Source organism: Urocitellus parryii, chromosome 12 (assembly GCF_045843805.1).
Source record: "Urocitellus parryii isolate mUroPar1 chromosome 12, mUroPar1.hap1, whole genome shotgun sequence".
NCBI lineage: Eukaryota > Metazoa > Chordata > Mammalia > Rodentia > Sciuridae > Urocitellus > Urocitellus parryii.
This window is the reverse complement of record NC_135542.1, coordinates 16,411,410-16,429,262: the sequence shown is the minus strand read 5'-3', so window position 1 is coordinate 16,429,262 and position 17,853 is coordinate 16,411,410. Positions and strand designations below refer to the sequence as shown.

Sequence of the window (17,853 nt, the reverse complement as noted above, 5' to 3'; positions counted from 1 at the left end):
CCCAGGAATCTCAGGGGGGCCAACTAGCCCTTTTGTGGATACACTGGGTGAGGCTTCATCTTAGACGCCAGAGCCTCTGGCGATTGTCGCAGAGGAGCTCAAGAGTAACAGTGAGTAGCACAGGGCAGGTGAGCCCAGCAGGCCCTCTAGTCTGATCCCTGATGAATGGCCCAGGACTCCTATTCTGACTCTGTGTGTGTGTGTGTGTGTGTGTGTGTGTGTGTGTGTGTTTGTACTGATGGGAACTGTCCCATCGTGCTTTGACTCTAGTGTATTGGCACAAGTCATTTTTCTGTTTGTCACCATTTCCATTTTGAACCCACCATTCTTGGTCCCAACCCAGGGTGAAAATGATCAGAACACGGAGGAGCCCTTCAGGGTTCAGAGCCTTGAACCTTACAGGCAGGACCAGCTTAGGAATGAGCTCCTGCCTGTCATTTGTGGGAGGAACCTACAGTTCAGCAGCAACATGGGGTTAATCTCCTGGGATTTCATCCCCACCCAGCAGGTGCTGGATCTCTTGTTCCCAAGGTAAGCACCAGACCACCAAGCCCAAGTGTGTAGCCCCCTCATGCCTCTGTCTTGGGGCTGCCATGTGCCTCTCAGGGACCCAAAGGTTTGTGATACCTAATGAGATAGAGGACCACACTCATAGTGGAATGTCAGCCCCGAATGGTACGAGTCCTGGAGGTGCCTGCCACAGCCTTGCAAGGGCAGTGAACTTCCCCTCTCAGGCAGAGAAACCATCCTGACTCCAGCTGATCCACAGAGGTCCATGGAGCAGTCCCCACACACTGGGCACCACAGCTCAATGGTGTGCACTGAGCTCATTCCCAGGTGGACTCAGTGAGGCCAGGTGGTCTTTCTGGTGTGATGTTGGCTTTGTGAAGAACGTAGATCTGTGCCAGAGGCGTCTCAAAACTCGGGCCTTGGGAAAAGCACTTTTGGGTTAATAAAGACATGTTAGTTTCCATAGTGGGACAGAGCGTCCTAGCTGGGACATAGCTGGACAGGGGCTTTGGACATGGCAGCTCCCACACCCAGAGATATGTGGGAATCAGCAGTTTGGGCTCATTCACTGGTGAACATGGAGAAAGCACCCACTGTGTGAAGACACGTTTCCAGTCACGTTTCATAATTCAGTGAAAAATGGGGTGCAAATGATTGCCATTGTGTCCCTTTTCATGGGGTCAGCCTGAACCGCAGGTGCCATGAGTACATATCCTCCATGTGACTGCATCCCTGACTCCATGAGGCATAACTGCACGTTGTCCTCTTCAGTGACTATGGTGGACCCTTGGACCAACTTCAACATGGAATGGGCTTGGGGTCAAGAGGGTGGGCTCCTGTTTCCAGAATAGGGACCTGCAAGGTGATTTGACTTGGGAAGGCTGAGGAAAGACTGCTCTCCCCAATTCAGTTTTCTGCCTGCAGTGTAAGGTGTGGGGCTTCAACAGTAGGAGGGGTAAGGCGGGGAGTTGTAGGTGGAGTCAGGGTCCTCTGGGGAAGGCCCTGGGATAATGGATCCCCCCACACCACACCTCCCTGTCCTCCCCCAGGGCCACAGAGATGTGGTCTGCACTCATGGGAAAAGAGAGGTCCACCGCTACTCAGGGGAACTCAGTGAGAGCTCACAGAGAATGAGGTAGCATTGCAGCCCACGCCAGGGGAGGAGGTGTCTCTTGAGCCCCGAGAAGAGTGGGCAGGAGGACAGACACTCCCAGAAGGTGCATTCCAGGTTGGAGAGCATGTAGCCAAGAGGAAGAAGAGTGTCAGGCCTGCCCAGAGGAGGGGAGAGCTGGTCAAACCATGGATCTAGCGCTCCTTCGTTGAAGGTTCTTTGCCTGTAGCGACCTGTCCTGACCCTGCCTGTACAGCCACTGTGTCTTGCCTGAGGTGGACTGGTGTGTTCAGAACCAGGGACGGTTCAGGAGGGTAGGGTCAGAGGTTTGCTCTGGAGGCCGTGGCGAAGGCAAGGCCAGGGTTTTGCTGACTCCACACCTGCCTCCCCACAGTGCCTCATCTTCCTTCCTGGGGACCTGGGTGAACTTCTACTCCGAGGCTTCCCATCAGCCTCCAGGCTCTCTGAGTCTGCAGCAGCTGCTGCCGTACATGTGGCTCCTCCTGAGTGGCTTTAACCTGGAGCACCAAGCACACCACCTGCTGGCCCAGGTTGAAGATGGCAGATCAAGCCAGGCAGAGCCTGAGAGCCAGGCGGACCGGGGTGAGTACCTAAGTACCTCAACACACCTCCAAACCATACCCCTCCAATTAGTGTAGCCCTGTATGAGTAGATGAGTCCACTGTCAAGGTGGAGGCACCCACCATCAAGTGCTTTTCCCCAAACCCACCTGTGATCATTGCTGCAGTGGGGAGAAAACCTTCAACACATGAGTCTTTGGGGACCAATCCAGATACAAAGTCTAGCTGTTTCTCTTTGATGGGTCCAACGTGAACTAAGAGGTACTGGGGTACAAGGGGCTATTTCCTTGAAAGGTGTTCCTGTAGTGGACCTCCTGTGCATAGAGGGTCCTCAGGGATTAATCAGTGGGGAGTCTTTGGTGGAACAGAAGCTGGATTCGGGGGCTCTCAGGTCTGTGTGTGAGACCTGAGCTGGCAGAGGCTCTCAGTTGTGGGGGATGTTGGGTAGTGTATTCCTTGAGTGTCACCTACCACGCCTCTGCCCCTGCCTTTCCAGAGCTGAGGGTCCCTGCTGATGCGAAAGTCTATCACGGCCTGATTGGAGGAGTGCATTATGACTTTCTTCTTCGAGAAACAGATGCCAGCAAGTCGTTGAAGGTCAAACCAAAGGAGGTAAACAGCCACCTTCTTCAGTCTTTACTCCTGGTGCCACTCCATATCCTCCAAGGGGACAAGAACCTCAGGTTCTGGATGGGTGTTGTAGAATGCCCACAGAGCCAACTGCCAGGCTGGGTGGGGTGCAGTTGCTGGGCTTTGCTGATGTTGTCATCCCCCACAGTTCTTGGAACCTTCTGTGGCAGTGGCATCCAGGACCCCAGCAGCTGTGAGCAGCAGCTCTGCGGTGGCTGCAGGATCATTGCCCCAGGCCACCCAAAGCAATGAGTGCTGCATGAGAAAAGTCACCAGTAGCAGCTCCTCACTGCTTCACTCCAGCGAGCAGGTGGAAGACAGCCGCGTTGTTCACGTCCTCCTAGAGGGACAGAGCCTGAGGGAGACAAAGCGCATCCCGGTAAGCCCGACAGCAGGGCTGCCTCCTGGGTGTCCACACAGTGGAAGGCAGGAGACACAGCCAACCCCAGGGCTATGGTGGGAAATAAAGAAGAGACAGGTCCGTCTTAAGGGCTTGACCTGAGGAGGGAGAGCATCAGCATGCCCAGCTTCAGTGGTGAGTGGGCCTGTGTATTGTGGGGTTTGCAGGCCAGAAGTGCAGACGGAAGTGCTGTGGACAGATGAAGGCAGAGATATGTCCAGGGTGCAGGCTGCAGTGCCTAGAACTTGGTATTCTCAATGAGTGAAGTTGGAGCAGAGGAGGTGGCAGTGACTTGTCACATGTGTAGGAGGGGATGTGTTCCTGGTGGCAGGGAAGAGAACCTCCTTAGCATGACTAGGTGTATGAATTTGGGGTCGGGATCACCTGGGGGGTCATGCCAAAGCTTCGGAATGTTAGGCTTTGCATGTATGTAAATACGGAGCTAAAGGGGTTCTTGGCAGAATTTCTATGGATGTGCAGTAGACACGCTAATGCTGCAGGTGTCCAGCTGCAGAGGAGACATGTTCAGTGACTGCCAGTGCTGAGTCAAGTACATCATTACAACCAGACCCGCACCGAGCTTCCAGAGGCCAGGGCCTCTCAAAGCTATCATGAAGCACTCAAGTGCACACTCTTGTATCTGAGTCTGTTTTGTGTCGTGGCAGTCAGGACCCAAATTTTCAGTGCATCTGCCTCTTCCACCCACAAAGGCAGCCTGCATCCCAGATCACACTTGGTGCGCAGATCCCTGGCCCATTGCTCTCATCTCAGTGAGATGAGAGTGTGTCTGTGCATAGGCAGTTTGGTCCTTTGACATGAGTGGAATGTGGCTCCCCAGGGGGAGGGGAGATGGCAGGTACAGGCAGATATTTGTACCAGGATTGTTCTAGTAGCACATTGCAAGAACCCAGGTGGTATATGGAGGACACACTCAGGTAGCAGGATAACAAGATTGTGCCCTTGTATGTGTAGCTGAGATTTCTCCTGAATGTTTGACCACAGTCTTCTGGGTAGCTCTTCTAAAAGCCATTCTCTGATGACATTTGTCCCACCCTGATCCAGGTGACCTTTCAGGAGACGGTGACAAGCCTCATCCGCAGGGCCTTGGACCAAAATTTGTTGCAGCATGAGGATGTGGACAACTTTGAGCTGCTGTATATGATGTCTGAGGATGAGAGTAAGTAGGACAATCAGACAGTGGGGAGACATGATCCACAGTGGGCTCAGGATAACTGACAGCCAAGAGAAAGTGGGCCTTGGCCCCAAAATACCAAAGTGTGATGGGCCTGGCGGAGACTCTCAGGGGTTGTGGGTGTTTTGTGGTATAATCCTTGAGTGCCACCTGACAATTCTCTCCACTTCGCTCTGCAGAAATCAAGGTCTCTGACCACTCACTCGTGTGTCTGTCCATGAATCTGGGAGTACAATATTTCATCGTGAGGAAACGCCCCCAGGTCAAGGGAAAGGAGGTAAACACCTACCTTATTCAAGCTGTGCATGTGCTGCCATTCCACTCCGACCTGAGGAAATAAGAAGCCTCAGCACCTGGACATATTTGCTGGAAGCCCATAGAGCCAACTGACAGTCTGGGGTGGCTTTCTGTTTCTGGGTTTGCTGATGTTCCATCCCCCACAGTTCTCAGAATCAACCTGCAAGTCCTCCAGGCCGCTTTCCCACAAGCAGGTGGGAGACACCTGCTTAATTCGTGTCCACTTAGAAACACAAAGTCCAGAGATGGCCAAGAGTGTTCTGGTAAGCCTGGGAGCAGGGGTGTCCCGTGGTGCTTACACGTGGGTGGGGAGCAGACACTGGTCCAATACCATGGACTACTCATGCCCTCTTGAATTTGGAGCTTCTGGATGATCAGGAGGATAGATGGGAATCAAGAAGGGAGAGGTCAGTGTGAAGGGCTGGAGCTGAGATGAGCGAGTGCAGCAGCTTGTCCACTGCCATGTCTGAGGGAGTCTGTGTGTCAGGTGGCAGCATGCAGTCCAGAAGGGCAGGGACAGGTATGGGTGACAGATGAGAATAGGACAGGAACTAGGTTGCAGGTTCCCTTGTATGGGATGCTGACGTCTATGGAGGAGGACAGCAGTGTGAGGTTCTCCATGTTCCTTGAACAAGGAGCTGAGAGAGTCTCTCTGCAGAGTCGATATGGATGTGGAGCAAGCACACTAAATGTCCAGGTAACCCAATGACCACCCTTGCCGGATGAGGTGCCCTCCTACATCCCAGCCAGCACTGAGCCTCTGGAGGCCAGGAGCTCTCGTGGCTATCTTTCAGCACTCCTGTGTGTGGTCATGTTCCTGGGTCTGTTTTTGGCCCTGGCAATCCAGACCAAAGCCTCTAGGTTTTGTGCCTAGGCCATTCCCAATGCCGCCTGCATCCTCGGGCAGACCTGGGATCTTGGAGGCTATTGTCCCATTCCTCCCAACTTGTGGGATGAGATTGCATCTGTATGCAGGTAGTGGGGTCCTTTCACTCCGAGAGGAGTGCAGCTCCACAAAGAGCAATGGCAGGCCCAGGAAGTCCTATGTACAAGGATTGGGCTAGTAGCCTGTGGGAAGAGCCCACACGATGAGCAGGAGGTCAGCCTCAGGTAGTAGGGTCATGGGTGTTGCACTTGTATTTAGAGTGGAGGTGCCTCCAGAATGCCCCTGCCCACTGTCCTTGAGTAGTCACTTCAAGGCCCATTTCCTGAAGGCCTGTCTCCCATGCTGCTCCAGGTGACCTGCCAGGATAGGGCTCCTGTTGTCATCCGCAGCGCCCTCGACCTACACTTCCTTACTGAGGAGAATCCAGAGGATTATGAGCTGGGCCAAATCATCTCTCGCCGTCAGAGTAAGTGAGACAATCAGATAGCAGAGAGCAAGGGTCAGGATGTGGACTCAGGTCAACTCTTAGCAACAAAGAGTAGTCTCTGACCCCCAAGAACACTCCAACAGGTGTGTTGGGTTCGTGCACAAAGCCAACTGCACTTCTGCTGGTGGAAGGTCTTGAGGTCCAATAGTATACCCCAGTGGATATTGCGGCTCCCCACCAGGTGCCCTCCCCTGGACATGAACAGGCATCCAAAGCTGACATCTTTGAGGAGTGAGGAGGAAAGCCTCTCTCCAGGAGCAGTATGTTTTCATGGTCTGGGATAGGAGTGGTTTCAAAGGAGCATGGGAATGCATGGGCTAAAGAGGGAACTGGCATTTTGTGGACTGAAGCAGTACTATTGAAAGCCTTCTGTGTGACCAAAAAAACCACTGCCTGGGCAGAGCATTGCCAGGATTCTAGCAAGCAGTAACAGGATGAAATTGGGAAGAAAACACAGCCTGGGAGACAGCCTGAATCATCTGTTTTTGCATAAATTCCATGGTCTTACGCACCTGAGTCCACTAGGCAAGGAGTGATCACAATAGCCAGGTTGTGATCCCTAACTAAAGTCAGATGAGGGCTTCCTGAGCACTTAGCCACAGAGCTCATCTGATAATAATGCCAGCGCTTTTTTGTTGGTTGGTTGGTTGGTTTTTGTGAGCCAAACACCACAGCAGCCATTATCCCAGCCTATGTACCCTGAAGACCACCATCCCTATGAGTTCTAGGATCACTTGTCTCCTATCTTAACCTACTGTTAGGTTAGTAGAGTCTATGGAAGAGGAAGTCTGTCTGGGGCCTTGGTAGCCTAAGAAATTCATAGCAGAGATCTCCACATCCAACCCAGAAGGGATGGAGAACAGGCTCTAGGTTAGAGGAGGGCGACAGGAAACACATGTTCAGAGGAAGGAGAAGCGGCTGTTGTATTCCCCCACTCGGGGTCATGGCACCACTGGGCCATACACCATGTTGGAGGGAAGCAGTCCCTTTGCTGGTCTTGGGAACCATTGTTCTCAGTAGGGCAGTATTTGGAATGTGGCCTCCATTCTCAGAAGCCTGGTTCACATGGAGGCGGGCTCCACCAACGCAGAAGCATGGCTCTAACGTGGTATCCGTGCTGGTCAGCCTGTCCTCACTGTGGCCATACTTGAGGAAAATAACTCAGAGGAGGAATCCTAGGCCTTTTCTCTGGGTTTCATAGCTTTCTCTTTGGTTGTGCACTGAGGCTGTCCATAAAGCTCTAGTGTGTGGCAGTGGAGGGAGAGCTCCTCAGCCCTTGCCACAAAGGCATAGACTGGGAGAGAGAGAACGAGGCTGGCAGAGAGGGAGAGAGAGAAAGATGGAGAGGGAGGACCTCTACTTGGAGAATGAGGATTCAGTGGAGCCAACAGGAACAAGGTACTGTTGCCCAGGGCACAACCCTGTTTAGGTCTTCCTCCAACCATGCTCAACCTTTCTTCCAGTCCCTCCCACCCCCCAGTAGTGTATTCATCTTGAATGAGAATTTCATGTTGACATCAGAGCACTCACCATCCAATGCTTCCCTCCAAACCCACCTATGAAGATGGCTCATGTGGGGACTGAATCTTCGGCACAGGAGCCTTTTGTGGGAGATTTCAGATGCAAACCCTAGTGGTGTGCTTTGGCAGATGCAAGAGGACCTGAGATATTCTGGAGTCCAAAGCCTTTGGTAGGAACAGACATTAGGTCTGTTGAAGTGCTCTGCCTAGTTCTTCCTCAGGGAGGACTGTGGAGGCTGTCTTTGTTGGTATTGGTGCTGAATTGGAGAGCTCTCAGGTGTGTGGCTCTGGCCTTTTCTGGCACAGGCTCTCAGATGTTGGCGTGTCCTAGGGAGCACCTCCTGAGTGCCACCTTCTTTTTGTACACCCCTCTCTCCCCAGAGCTGAGGATTCCAGCAGAGGCCAACGTATTTTATGCCAAGAATCCTCACAAAAAATCCAACTTTGTGCTGAGGAAAAGGAGCCTCTCCCAAAAGAATGATGGGTGGATCGAGCCTCAACCTCCCTCTCGTCCTGGAAAGAAGGCTCCAGCCCTCCTGAGGATGCTTGCAAAACCATTCTGCTGCTGTGTGCCTGGGCGGGGCTGAGGCAGCCCAGGAATATTTACATTGATTACTATTTTCTTCAAAGTTTGAATCTATAGTTTGCCATTGTCCTTGACCTTGTTTAGTAACACAGTTGTTACTCTATCCTGTATTTGTTGTTTCCATTAATATATTATTATTTTAAAATATATATGTTTTTGTTACCTGATCTACTGTGATGATTTGAGTATACTAAATGTAGCAGTGATTCCTAAAGGACACATCCAAACCAACAGGAAGGAATGTTTCATTCTATCAGCAAGAACTTTGGTTTTTAGGAGTTTGGCAGATGGCATTATCTGAGTCAGTTTTCCAATGGGGGCAATGAAGTATCAGCTATGATGGTACAAACACAAACAAAGACACACAAACACACACAAGAGCACACACACTCACTGAGAGATAGATAGACAGATGGAGTTGGTCTCTGCTGAAATACTTTGGAGACATGGTTCTGATTTCTCCCCTTTTGGAGTATTTTCAATTGCACAAGGTGCCTTGCAAATGAACCCATGTCTGAGGAAGACATGCATGTGTACTTCACATGCCACTTTTCACATAGCAGGAAGGTCATGTAATATTTTTCATGCAGCTGTCTTTTGACTGTGAACCATCCCATGAGGTCAGCTGTGGAATTTTCAACTTGTAGCATCACAATGGGGATCCACTCTTTGGATTTGGGGATATTTCCAATTTTCTTGATTCAGATTGGAATGATATATATATATTAGTTTTTGATGAAAATTCTGCATTTGATGGTAATGAATGTCATGCATCTAGGAATCTGTAGAGTGCAGACAATGAATGGATGCCTACTGTTGTCTGGACTGGTCTGAAAAGTCCTGTAGCATCTGAGCATGTGTGAGGGCTGTACAGGTCTTGCAAAAAGTCCAGGTCAGATGATCCTGCACAAAGCTGAACTCCTAGTGGTCTCCACAACAGTGTAAGGGCCAAGGAGAAACACACTTCCACACAGAAGTTGGGAAGCTACCTTATGAAGGTGATCATAGATACGGGATTATTAATATATCCAGGTTGGCATCTATTATTTTTTTAGCTTTTGACTTTCGCAGCTGTGGGCATCTTGACAACCATCAACTCCCTGTAAGCACAGACAACTCTATAAGAACCTGAGGATAAATTTCCCTGTGCATGTCCCCTTGTGAAACTGCTTAAGCACCGCCTGGTTTACACACAGGTGGAATTTCTAGGTCAAAGTGTGCATGTTTACTTCTTTGACTAAGCACTGCCAGGTGGCTCTTCTGCATAGCTCTACCTGTGGCCAGGATTGTATTATCTAGCTTTCTAACTTTTGCATGTTGAGTAGATACATAGTGGGAGCACACTGTTTTTGTTGGTATTTTTCTTGGTATCTATTCTGATGCTTTTCACTGGGGGATTTTTTCCTGTGAAAATGGGCTTCCTCTACTTGACCTTATTTTCTTCTTTTTAAAATTTTTTCAATGTGACTTTTTAATTTTAGTTTTATTAAAGACATTGCCCCTTGCTTGCATAGTCTATATCTAAAGCACTAGTCCTTGCTCCAAGGCCCAGCTTGCTCTCAGCTGCCCCAGGAGGGGAACAGTCTTTGGCGGTAGACAAGAGACACCCCTGCAGGGGGCACAAGTGCTTTGGCCCTCTGGTGTCTTGCCAGCAGTGCTTCCCATGCTCACAGAGGGTTTCAGACACTGAGTCAATGGTCCAGGTGGTCTTTTGTTCAGTCTGATCTCAAATTGAGCTCCTCTGAGAGGTCATATTGAAGTCCTTGTGTGTACCTGATCCATCATTTTAAACAATATTCCAAGTTCACTTTTTGTGTGTACGTGGGTTCTGGGGATTGAACCCAGGGCCTTGAGCCTGTGAGGCAAGTGACCTACCTGAGCTACACCCTCAGAGACCCCTGTAAAAGTATTTCCCCTTTGCCTCGGGGTCTAAGTTGCCAAGGCTGACCTCAAACGTTCCTCTTGCCTCAGCCTCCCTGGTGGCTGGCATGACAGGCATGCACCTGGGACTGTCACACTCGAGCCTGTGATGGGAACTCATGTGCATCTGTCCAGGGCTGAGCATGGTTAGGCAGAGCTGTGCTCCAGGCTCCCTGCAGGGCTGTGGAGGCTTCTGCTGCCCAGCAGCCCTGGTGCCATGGCCAGGGCTCCTCCCAGCCGAGGGCAGGCAGCTGCCCATTGCTGTAGGCTGACCTTATTTTCTTCTTATGGCACTCGTCCGTTCTCTGGAGTATGTTGTATGGTTTGTCCATTAGGAGTCTAACAGGTCCTCTAGAACCTTCAAACAATTAGTAAAATTCCTAAACAGTAAGTGAGCACGCGCAGAAATTGGGCTAATATTTTGGGAAGAACAATGTTGGATGATATATTCATGGCTTGAATATATCATCCAACATGAAGTTATATTTTATTACTTACAAAATAATAAAATAATGAAGCAATACCATGGGCTGAGCTAAAATAGATCCTTAGGATCTTAGGCATTCTGTAACAAATCTGTGTCACTTGAAGTATAGAGTTGATCGACTCTGAGTAATGAAACAGAAGTAAAGGTATCAAAGCAAATGATCATCTGTTTCCAATTTTCTGTGATTTGGTTCAAGTGGTAAAGTGGTGATATTTATTAATAATGGATCAAATAGGTTCATAATTGTTTTAGAGTACAATTAGATGCCTTCAAACTTTAGGCTACATGGGCACATTTGAGAACGGTTCCAGCCGTTCACTCATCCTTTGGGTCATTCCCCTCCTATGTCCTGTGAGACATTTTCTATGTGAGGCTTTAAGAAGAAGAAGAGAATATTCTGTAAAGAAAACCTTGTGATCTGTGCAGTATGAAGTTGAATGGATTCATTCGGAAATCAGAAATTCTATTGAAAGATATTTATTTGCATGAGCCAAATAAAACCTATTTTTAGGCATCCGGGTGAAGACAAGGTTTTATCTTTATGTCTCATTTTCTATGTTTTGTTGTTGTTGTTGTTGTTAGAATGAAATTCATATGTTGCCAGACCATTCTATCAGATGTGTAACTAGATGCCATTTAAATTACCCACTTTTACATGGTAGACAGTTTTTAATGAACACTGCCTGTCTGCACCTTTTTTAAAAACAGGACTGGGATCAGAAGCCCAAATACCAATGGTTAGCTGGAACATATTTTTCATTTGGCCTATCTGTCAGTATTCCCTGAGGTCATCTGTGCAATCAGCTTCGTTACTCCTGCTCCCTCACTGGATTTCATAGAAACCATATGCTATGTATGAATCAGGGACACCAATCCCACAACATAGCATTCTTGGAATATCCAAAGTCCCACTTTTCACTTCGCCATGCCTGAGATCAGCAGTAATATTTATCAGCAAATGTGAGATTTTCAAAGATCCAATTCTATGTGCTCCTTTCTCATAGAGCCTTAGGCAGGGATATAGCATACATAAATATTAAGTAAAGTCCATAGTTTTTAAAATGTCATCCATTGAATAGTTGACACATGTCTGAGATACTTTTTATTTTGGAGGAGGTATTATTTAATAGGGAATTCCAACAGCTACCTAATAGTGAAATGAGAAGTCTTGCATCCATTTTATTTTGTTTCTGATGATTTTTATGAGTAAGGGTAAGATACTTCCTTGTTCTGATGCAGATGTTGCCCACTTTTGTGAATGGATGCGGGGTGTCACCTACTACTTGCATATCTGCATATTGGGCTTGACACTGCTATCATACTTGGTAGTTGGCAAAAAGTCAATACTGAAGTTAAGCTCTTGTGTTCTAGCAGCAGAGCTGAAGATCCTTGATGTGCCACCTTCTGCAATCCATGCTGCTCTCTTCATGTTCCTTATTGACTTCCTGGTGATGAGCATCATGGTCTCCTGGTCTTGAGAATGGCCAAGCATTGCTCTGTGAATGTGGAAGATGGGCATGTGGAAGGCTCCAGGGAGGAGGGATCATTGAACATGTACTCTAATCCATGTGCCTGTTGAATGACCTGTTTTTTTATTTTTGGGTTTTAAGGGAGACACTGCCCTAAAACACTTCTGTGCAGCTGGGAATGCAGGCTTCTGCTTCACCTTGCAGGAAGCATTAACGAATCCTTTCCAGAAGACATGAGAAGAGAGAAGTGAGCCTCTGGTATCATGCAGGTTCCTTGCATTGCCCATGGGCTAGAAGAGAGAAGAGTTGCTTCATGAGACTTGATCCCCTTTTTCCTGAAAAGTTCCACACAGAGGTGAGTCCCCAGCATGTTTAGAAATCATTTCAGACACCTTTCTGGACGGAATTGAATCAGAGCCCCTGATGATGTGGAAGAGCTAAAGATGGGTTTGCTATGAATTTTCTATTTCATTCATCAGGGCCTGAGTCAAGTCAGTCATTGTGCTGTCAACACATGAGCTGCTGGTCAAATGTGAGGAAGTGGTCTTGCTTTATGAAAACACCACCCTGATTCAGTGAGCCAGAGGCAGCCTGCAGTCCCTGTTTTCCTGTAAAGGCAGATTGCTGTGGATGGCCTCTGGCCTCGTCATGCAGCCCTGCTCAGAGTAGGGGATTGAGGGACCAGGCAGATCCCTAGTTCCTTTTGACCTTTATTGCCATTGGGCCACCCCAGGGTCCTTGGACTCTACCTGGTCTTCTGGCCTGGGTCAGGGGATGTGAGGTTTGGAATCCCCCTCTGTGGCAGGATCCCAAGCCCCCCCAGCCACTTGAGGACAGGCACAGCCTTCCCTAATTGTGTTAGAGTTGGAGACTTCTCCCACCCATCCTCATCCATGCTCATCCCACATTTTGTAGCTTGACACCTGAGGACCTTTATTCATTGACTTAGTTGTTAGTGATGATGGTTACTAAGACTAAGTGACTCTTTCAAGTCACATCACTTGCATGGTAGGGCTAGAGCATGGATCTTCCTAATTGATTTCATGGGACTCTCTCATGGAAACTGTGACTGCCTCCTAAACACACACTCTACATTTGGAGTGTCAAAATTCTTGGCACTGCCTCCTTGGCAAGTGTATCTTGTCTTCTACGTGGGAATTTCACAAATATTTTCCTTTGGTTTGTGGAGGTCATGCAGAAGGGATTTCATTTGAAATAGCCCAAACAAGAAATACCAGTTGTCTTTTTCACACATGGATGTGTGTAGTGAACATCCCTTTCTGTGTGCTTGCATGAGTTGCTCCTTTGAATTTGTTGAAGAATGGTTGGCTGGGGAGCAAGGTAACGAGAGATGGATATCAATGCTTGTCCAGTATTCTGAAGTGAAGAATGTATTGAGGATGTGAAGGCTTTTCTAGCCAGTTCCTATGGCTCAGTCAGGGATCAGTCAGAGGATTCTGTCTGGTAGACTCTTTGGAACATATGTCAAAGTGGCCTGGTCTTACCCTGTCCAGGACTGAATGCTGAGCTTGAGTGGGAGCTTCTTATCAGTTCAAGTACTTCCATGAGTCTGTCCTCTGTTCTCTTTGTTTTTTTTTTTTTTTTCAGTTTTCAGTGGACATATCTTTATTTTATTTTATTTTATATGGTGCTGAGGATCGAACCCACTGACTCGCGCATGCCAGTCGAACATGTTACCACTTGAGCCACATCCCCAGCCCCCTCTGTTCTCTTTTTTCCGAGCAGTTTCTAACAGGAAAGGAGAACAAACATTGAAAGTACAGTGATTGATTATGTATACCAATGTTATTTGAATCAACTTTGTATAATTCAAAATTAACTTTTTGCTAGTAAAATTTCATATGTTGAGGAAATAATGAAAATATTGGGGTTGGGGGATGAGGATGGGCAAATCAAATATTTTTGAGCACCAAGACCTGTTTTTTTTTTTTTTAACATAAATCATAAACTGCCTGAGGACCACAGCAAGTAGATATTTCCAGAGACAGTGGGAAGGTAGTAGCACATGAGGAAGGGAAGAGCTCTCAGGATGGGAAGAGGGGGCCGCTTCAGGACTCACCGGGCAAGGCACGAGGCTGCTGGCCATGGTACATGCCTGGGCCCACTGAGTGGGGAAGATCCATGCTCTGTGTCCCTCCACCCTCCTCTGTAGCTTGTGTTGGCAGCAGATCAGGGAATTGGGGTCAGAAGTGCTCCCAGTAATATAGGCACCAGCCCCCAGAGTGTGTTCCTAGCCCTTTCCCCACCTGGCCTGACTTGGTGCTTGTGTTGATGCATGGCTGAAACCCTACAGTCATCAGAGTGTGTCTGCGGTCCAGATCCACCCTGCATGGCCAACATGCTCAGACCTTCGGCTGGGTCCTAGGCCTGCTACAACCAAACTCTGTCAACTGGGTGGCCAACAACAGAGGAAGGGCCTTCCCTCAAGCTCCAGGGGCTCAACACACAAGGTGTTGGGCGGTCTCACTGCCAAAACACCTCACAGGTTCCTAGGGGACTGTCCCCCCAACTCTCCCAGCCCTTGCCCACTCTCCTATTGCTGCCCACGATCTGTGGTTCCCATATGGGCATCCCGCCCTGGCTCCAACCTCACATAGCTGGTATCCCCAAGTCTCCCTGGTCTCTGGGTCCAGACTCTCCTCTTCCTACAAGAATATCAGATATTGGATTTGGTCCCAGTTGATGCTGTGTTCCATCATGTGAGCTCTTAGCTTCATCACTGTGCAAAGACTCTTTTCCCACACAAGTTCGCACGACTTTTGGCTGGCTTAAGAATTTTCAGGCGACACTTTTCTAATGAGTACACTTTCCTTCCTTCCGATCTCCCCCCAGTGAGCATTCCTCGCACCCTTGTCCTAGTTCCTTTATGGCAGTTTCCCTCCTTATGGCTGAGAGGACCTAGTGACCCCTGGATTCACACGTTCTCCTTAATCACCAACACACTGCAGAATTCTCCAAAGGGCCATATATGCTCCTGGAAGTTGGTGTTGGAAATAGTTCTCCATCCATTAATCACTCCCTCACTCACTAATGTCCTTGTGTCCTTGAGAAAGGCTCTCCCTTTCCTGGTTTTCCTGAATAGAAATCCTCTTGCCTCTTGGGTGAATAGGGTTATGGGTTGTGCAGAGGGTGTTGGTCCACTGAGCATCTTAGAGACTGTCCTTTATGGAGCCTAATGATCCTCACTGGGGAATGAGGCCAGGGTCCTAACTGTGGTTAGTGTGAAGACACCCTGGGTTCAGAGAGGGAAAGAAGGATGAGGGAAACTCAGATGTCCCTTCATGGCCCCTGGAGTTAGAGGACTTACCCCTTTGCACCTGGGATCAGGAGACCTCATTTCCTCAAGGACATGCACACTCAGACGTTAATCTTGAGTGTGGGTTCCTTTCTGGGGTCCAGGGCTGTTGTTAGCCACCAGGAATGACAGTGCTCTCCATGCTGAGTGGAGCCATTTTTGCCAGGAAAGAGCCCGTGGTCACGCCTTGTGCAAGGCATCCCGCGCCAGGGGCTCCCATCCCTACATTCCTGTCCTGAAAGGAAACCACTCAGAGGCAAGGTGGGTCCAACCACCTCCCATGTGTTCACTCATCACTGTGTTCCAGCATCACCCCAGTTAACAGTCCTGATGGGATTGGATGTGGCTCAGAGTGTCACCCTCATGCTCCTCTATTTTGCAATTATTGCTTCACGTGGTGGTTCTGTTTTTAATTTTTTAAGGAGTCACTGTCGGGCTTCCCGTGGCAGCTGGACCAGCAGTGCGTCCTCTCTGCGGTACAGGCCACATTCTGCTTCCTCATTGGGAGGAGCTTACTGTGCGAATGGCTCACTAAGGACTTTGAACCAGTAATCACCTGGCCATGTCTCCCAGGAAAAGCCATTTCTTTACAGATGCCCAGGACCCCCAGAGGGCCTGCCCTGCGTCCCCTGCTGGCCTCTCTCCCAGCTGTTGGCTGGATGCCTCTTTTCCAGACAACCTCCCTCTTCCTCCAGCTCCCCCATCCCGAGGCTTCTCTCCTCTCTCTAGAATGCTCTTGTCTGGACTTCAGAGGTTCAGAGGTGGCCAGGAGGCTTTTGGGTGTGTGGCCAAGAGGCTTTTAGGTGTGTGCTCCAGGGTCACCTCTTAGGAGACAGTTTACCAGACTCTCTGGTTTTAACACACTAACCTACCCCCTCATAGCAGTTTCCCTGCCTAATTGTCTTCCTGGACAGTATCTAGTGGTTCACATTTACCATATAGAGGCCTCCCTCCACATCCACCGGGAACTGACCCCCTCAGGTGCCCACATCTGCAGCCGCTCTAGTCCTGTGTGTGAAGGTGCAGTTCTTGTGCATGGCCTGCACACATCGTCTCAACACTTTAGACCATGCCAAGGTCACATACAGTACTTACCACACTGTTTATATTGTCTTACTTAGGGAATAATGATAAGGAAAAAACATCTCCCTGTTCAGTCCAGACACAGTGTCGGGTTGTGGGGTGAATCTGCGGTAGCAGGACGCAGGAGGTGGCGGCCTCCCTGCACATTTGCTTGTCTCATTATCTAAGCTGCACCCACTATGGGCTTGCATTGGCCGTGCTCATGGCGGTATCCTCAGCCCCACAATTGAGTCTGGCACATAGTAGGCACTCAGCATTTGTTGAGTGGTTGAGGGTCTGGATAATGTGTGTGGACATTTGGCATCAGTCCTGTCATTTAGAAGCCACACTCACCAGGATAGATCAGTGTCAGGCCGTTCAGACAACCCGCCTGCCCTGCACGGGTTGAGCCACCTCTTGTCACTCACTCGGTTTCTGATTTCTGGGGTTGCTCTTTTCCTTATACCAGGAACATCAGTCCTAAGGCAGCCCAGGGCTGTGGCGAGGTCAGGAATAAAGCAGACTATGTGGAAGGTGGATGCCTCCTCCTTCCTCCCCTCCCCCATTCACCAGGCCTTAGGACTTCCTGTTGTCCACTGTGCCCTATAAACCAGTGACTCCACTTGTCCCTCTTGCCAAGCCCCTGAAAACTTGGCTTCCAAAGTCAGGAGACGTCTACTTCTGCTTTCTCAGGCTTGAAATGACCTTGTCTTTCGAATCTGTGGTTTAGTATTTAGAAAAATAAACAGATCAGTGGTTTCCCAGAGAGTAGAGGTGGCCAAGAGGCTTGTGGGGGATTTTAGATGGCACGTTAGCAGTAGGGGTTTTCTGTCTTGATAGTCACTGTGTGTGTTTCATTACGGCAGGGTGCTGTGATTCACTGCAGGTTTGTGAGTTCGGCCCCTGTCTCTGCCACTGACTAGCTGAGCCATGTCACCTCAGTCTTATTACTCACCTGCTCCCTGCACTTTCTGCATCTTGAATTCAGAGCATCTTGGAGGTTCCAGAAAACTGTCCCCCGGTGTCCAAAGGCCTAGGGGCAGACGGTGGCGGCTGAATGAACTGCCTTTACTTGGCTGATAGGAGTCAGGGGAAATGGTTCTTCCTAGTTGAAAGGAATTGGGAATCGATCTCTTGGATCCCTTGACCACTCCTCACACTGTCAAAATAATCCCAGTGGCCTCTGGTGAGTTTTTACTGCAGATGCTCTTCAGAGGGCTTCAGATGGAGCAGTGACTTCCCAGGTATGGTCACTGGGCCAGCAGCAGCAGTGACCTGTGGATACAGAATTGTTCTCAGCCTCCACCCAATCCTCTTGAATCAGAAGTGGGAAAGGGGCCAGATGCTCTCTTGACAAGCCCTCTTGTGCACGGAGGATGTGAGAGCCATTTACTGGGTA

At 49.2% G+C, this 17,853-nt stretch overlaps 1 protein-coding gene across 1 annotated transcript; it reads left to right on the top strand.

Moving 5' to 3' along the window:
- Positions 1 to 394: 394 nt before the first annotated feature.
- On the top strand, positions 395 to 4,980 carry LOC144249852 (uncharacterized). The gene is made up of 6 exons (XM_077792049.1): positions 395 to 531; positions 2,016 to 2,224; positions 2,699 to 2,814; positions 3,068 to 3,211; positions 4,295 to 4,409; positions 4,604 to 4,980. The coding sequence occupies exons 1-6, from the start codon at positions 470 to 472 to the stop codon at positions 4,762 to 4,764; spliced, it is 807 nt and encodes a 268-aa protein (XP_077648175.1). The 5' UTR covers positions 395 to 469; the 3' UTR covers positions 4,765 to 4,980.
- The last annotated feature ends 12,873 nt before the right edge of the window (positions 4,981 to 17,853 follow it).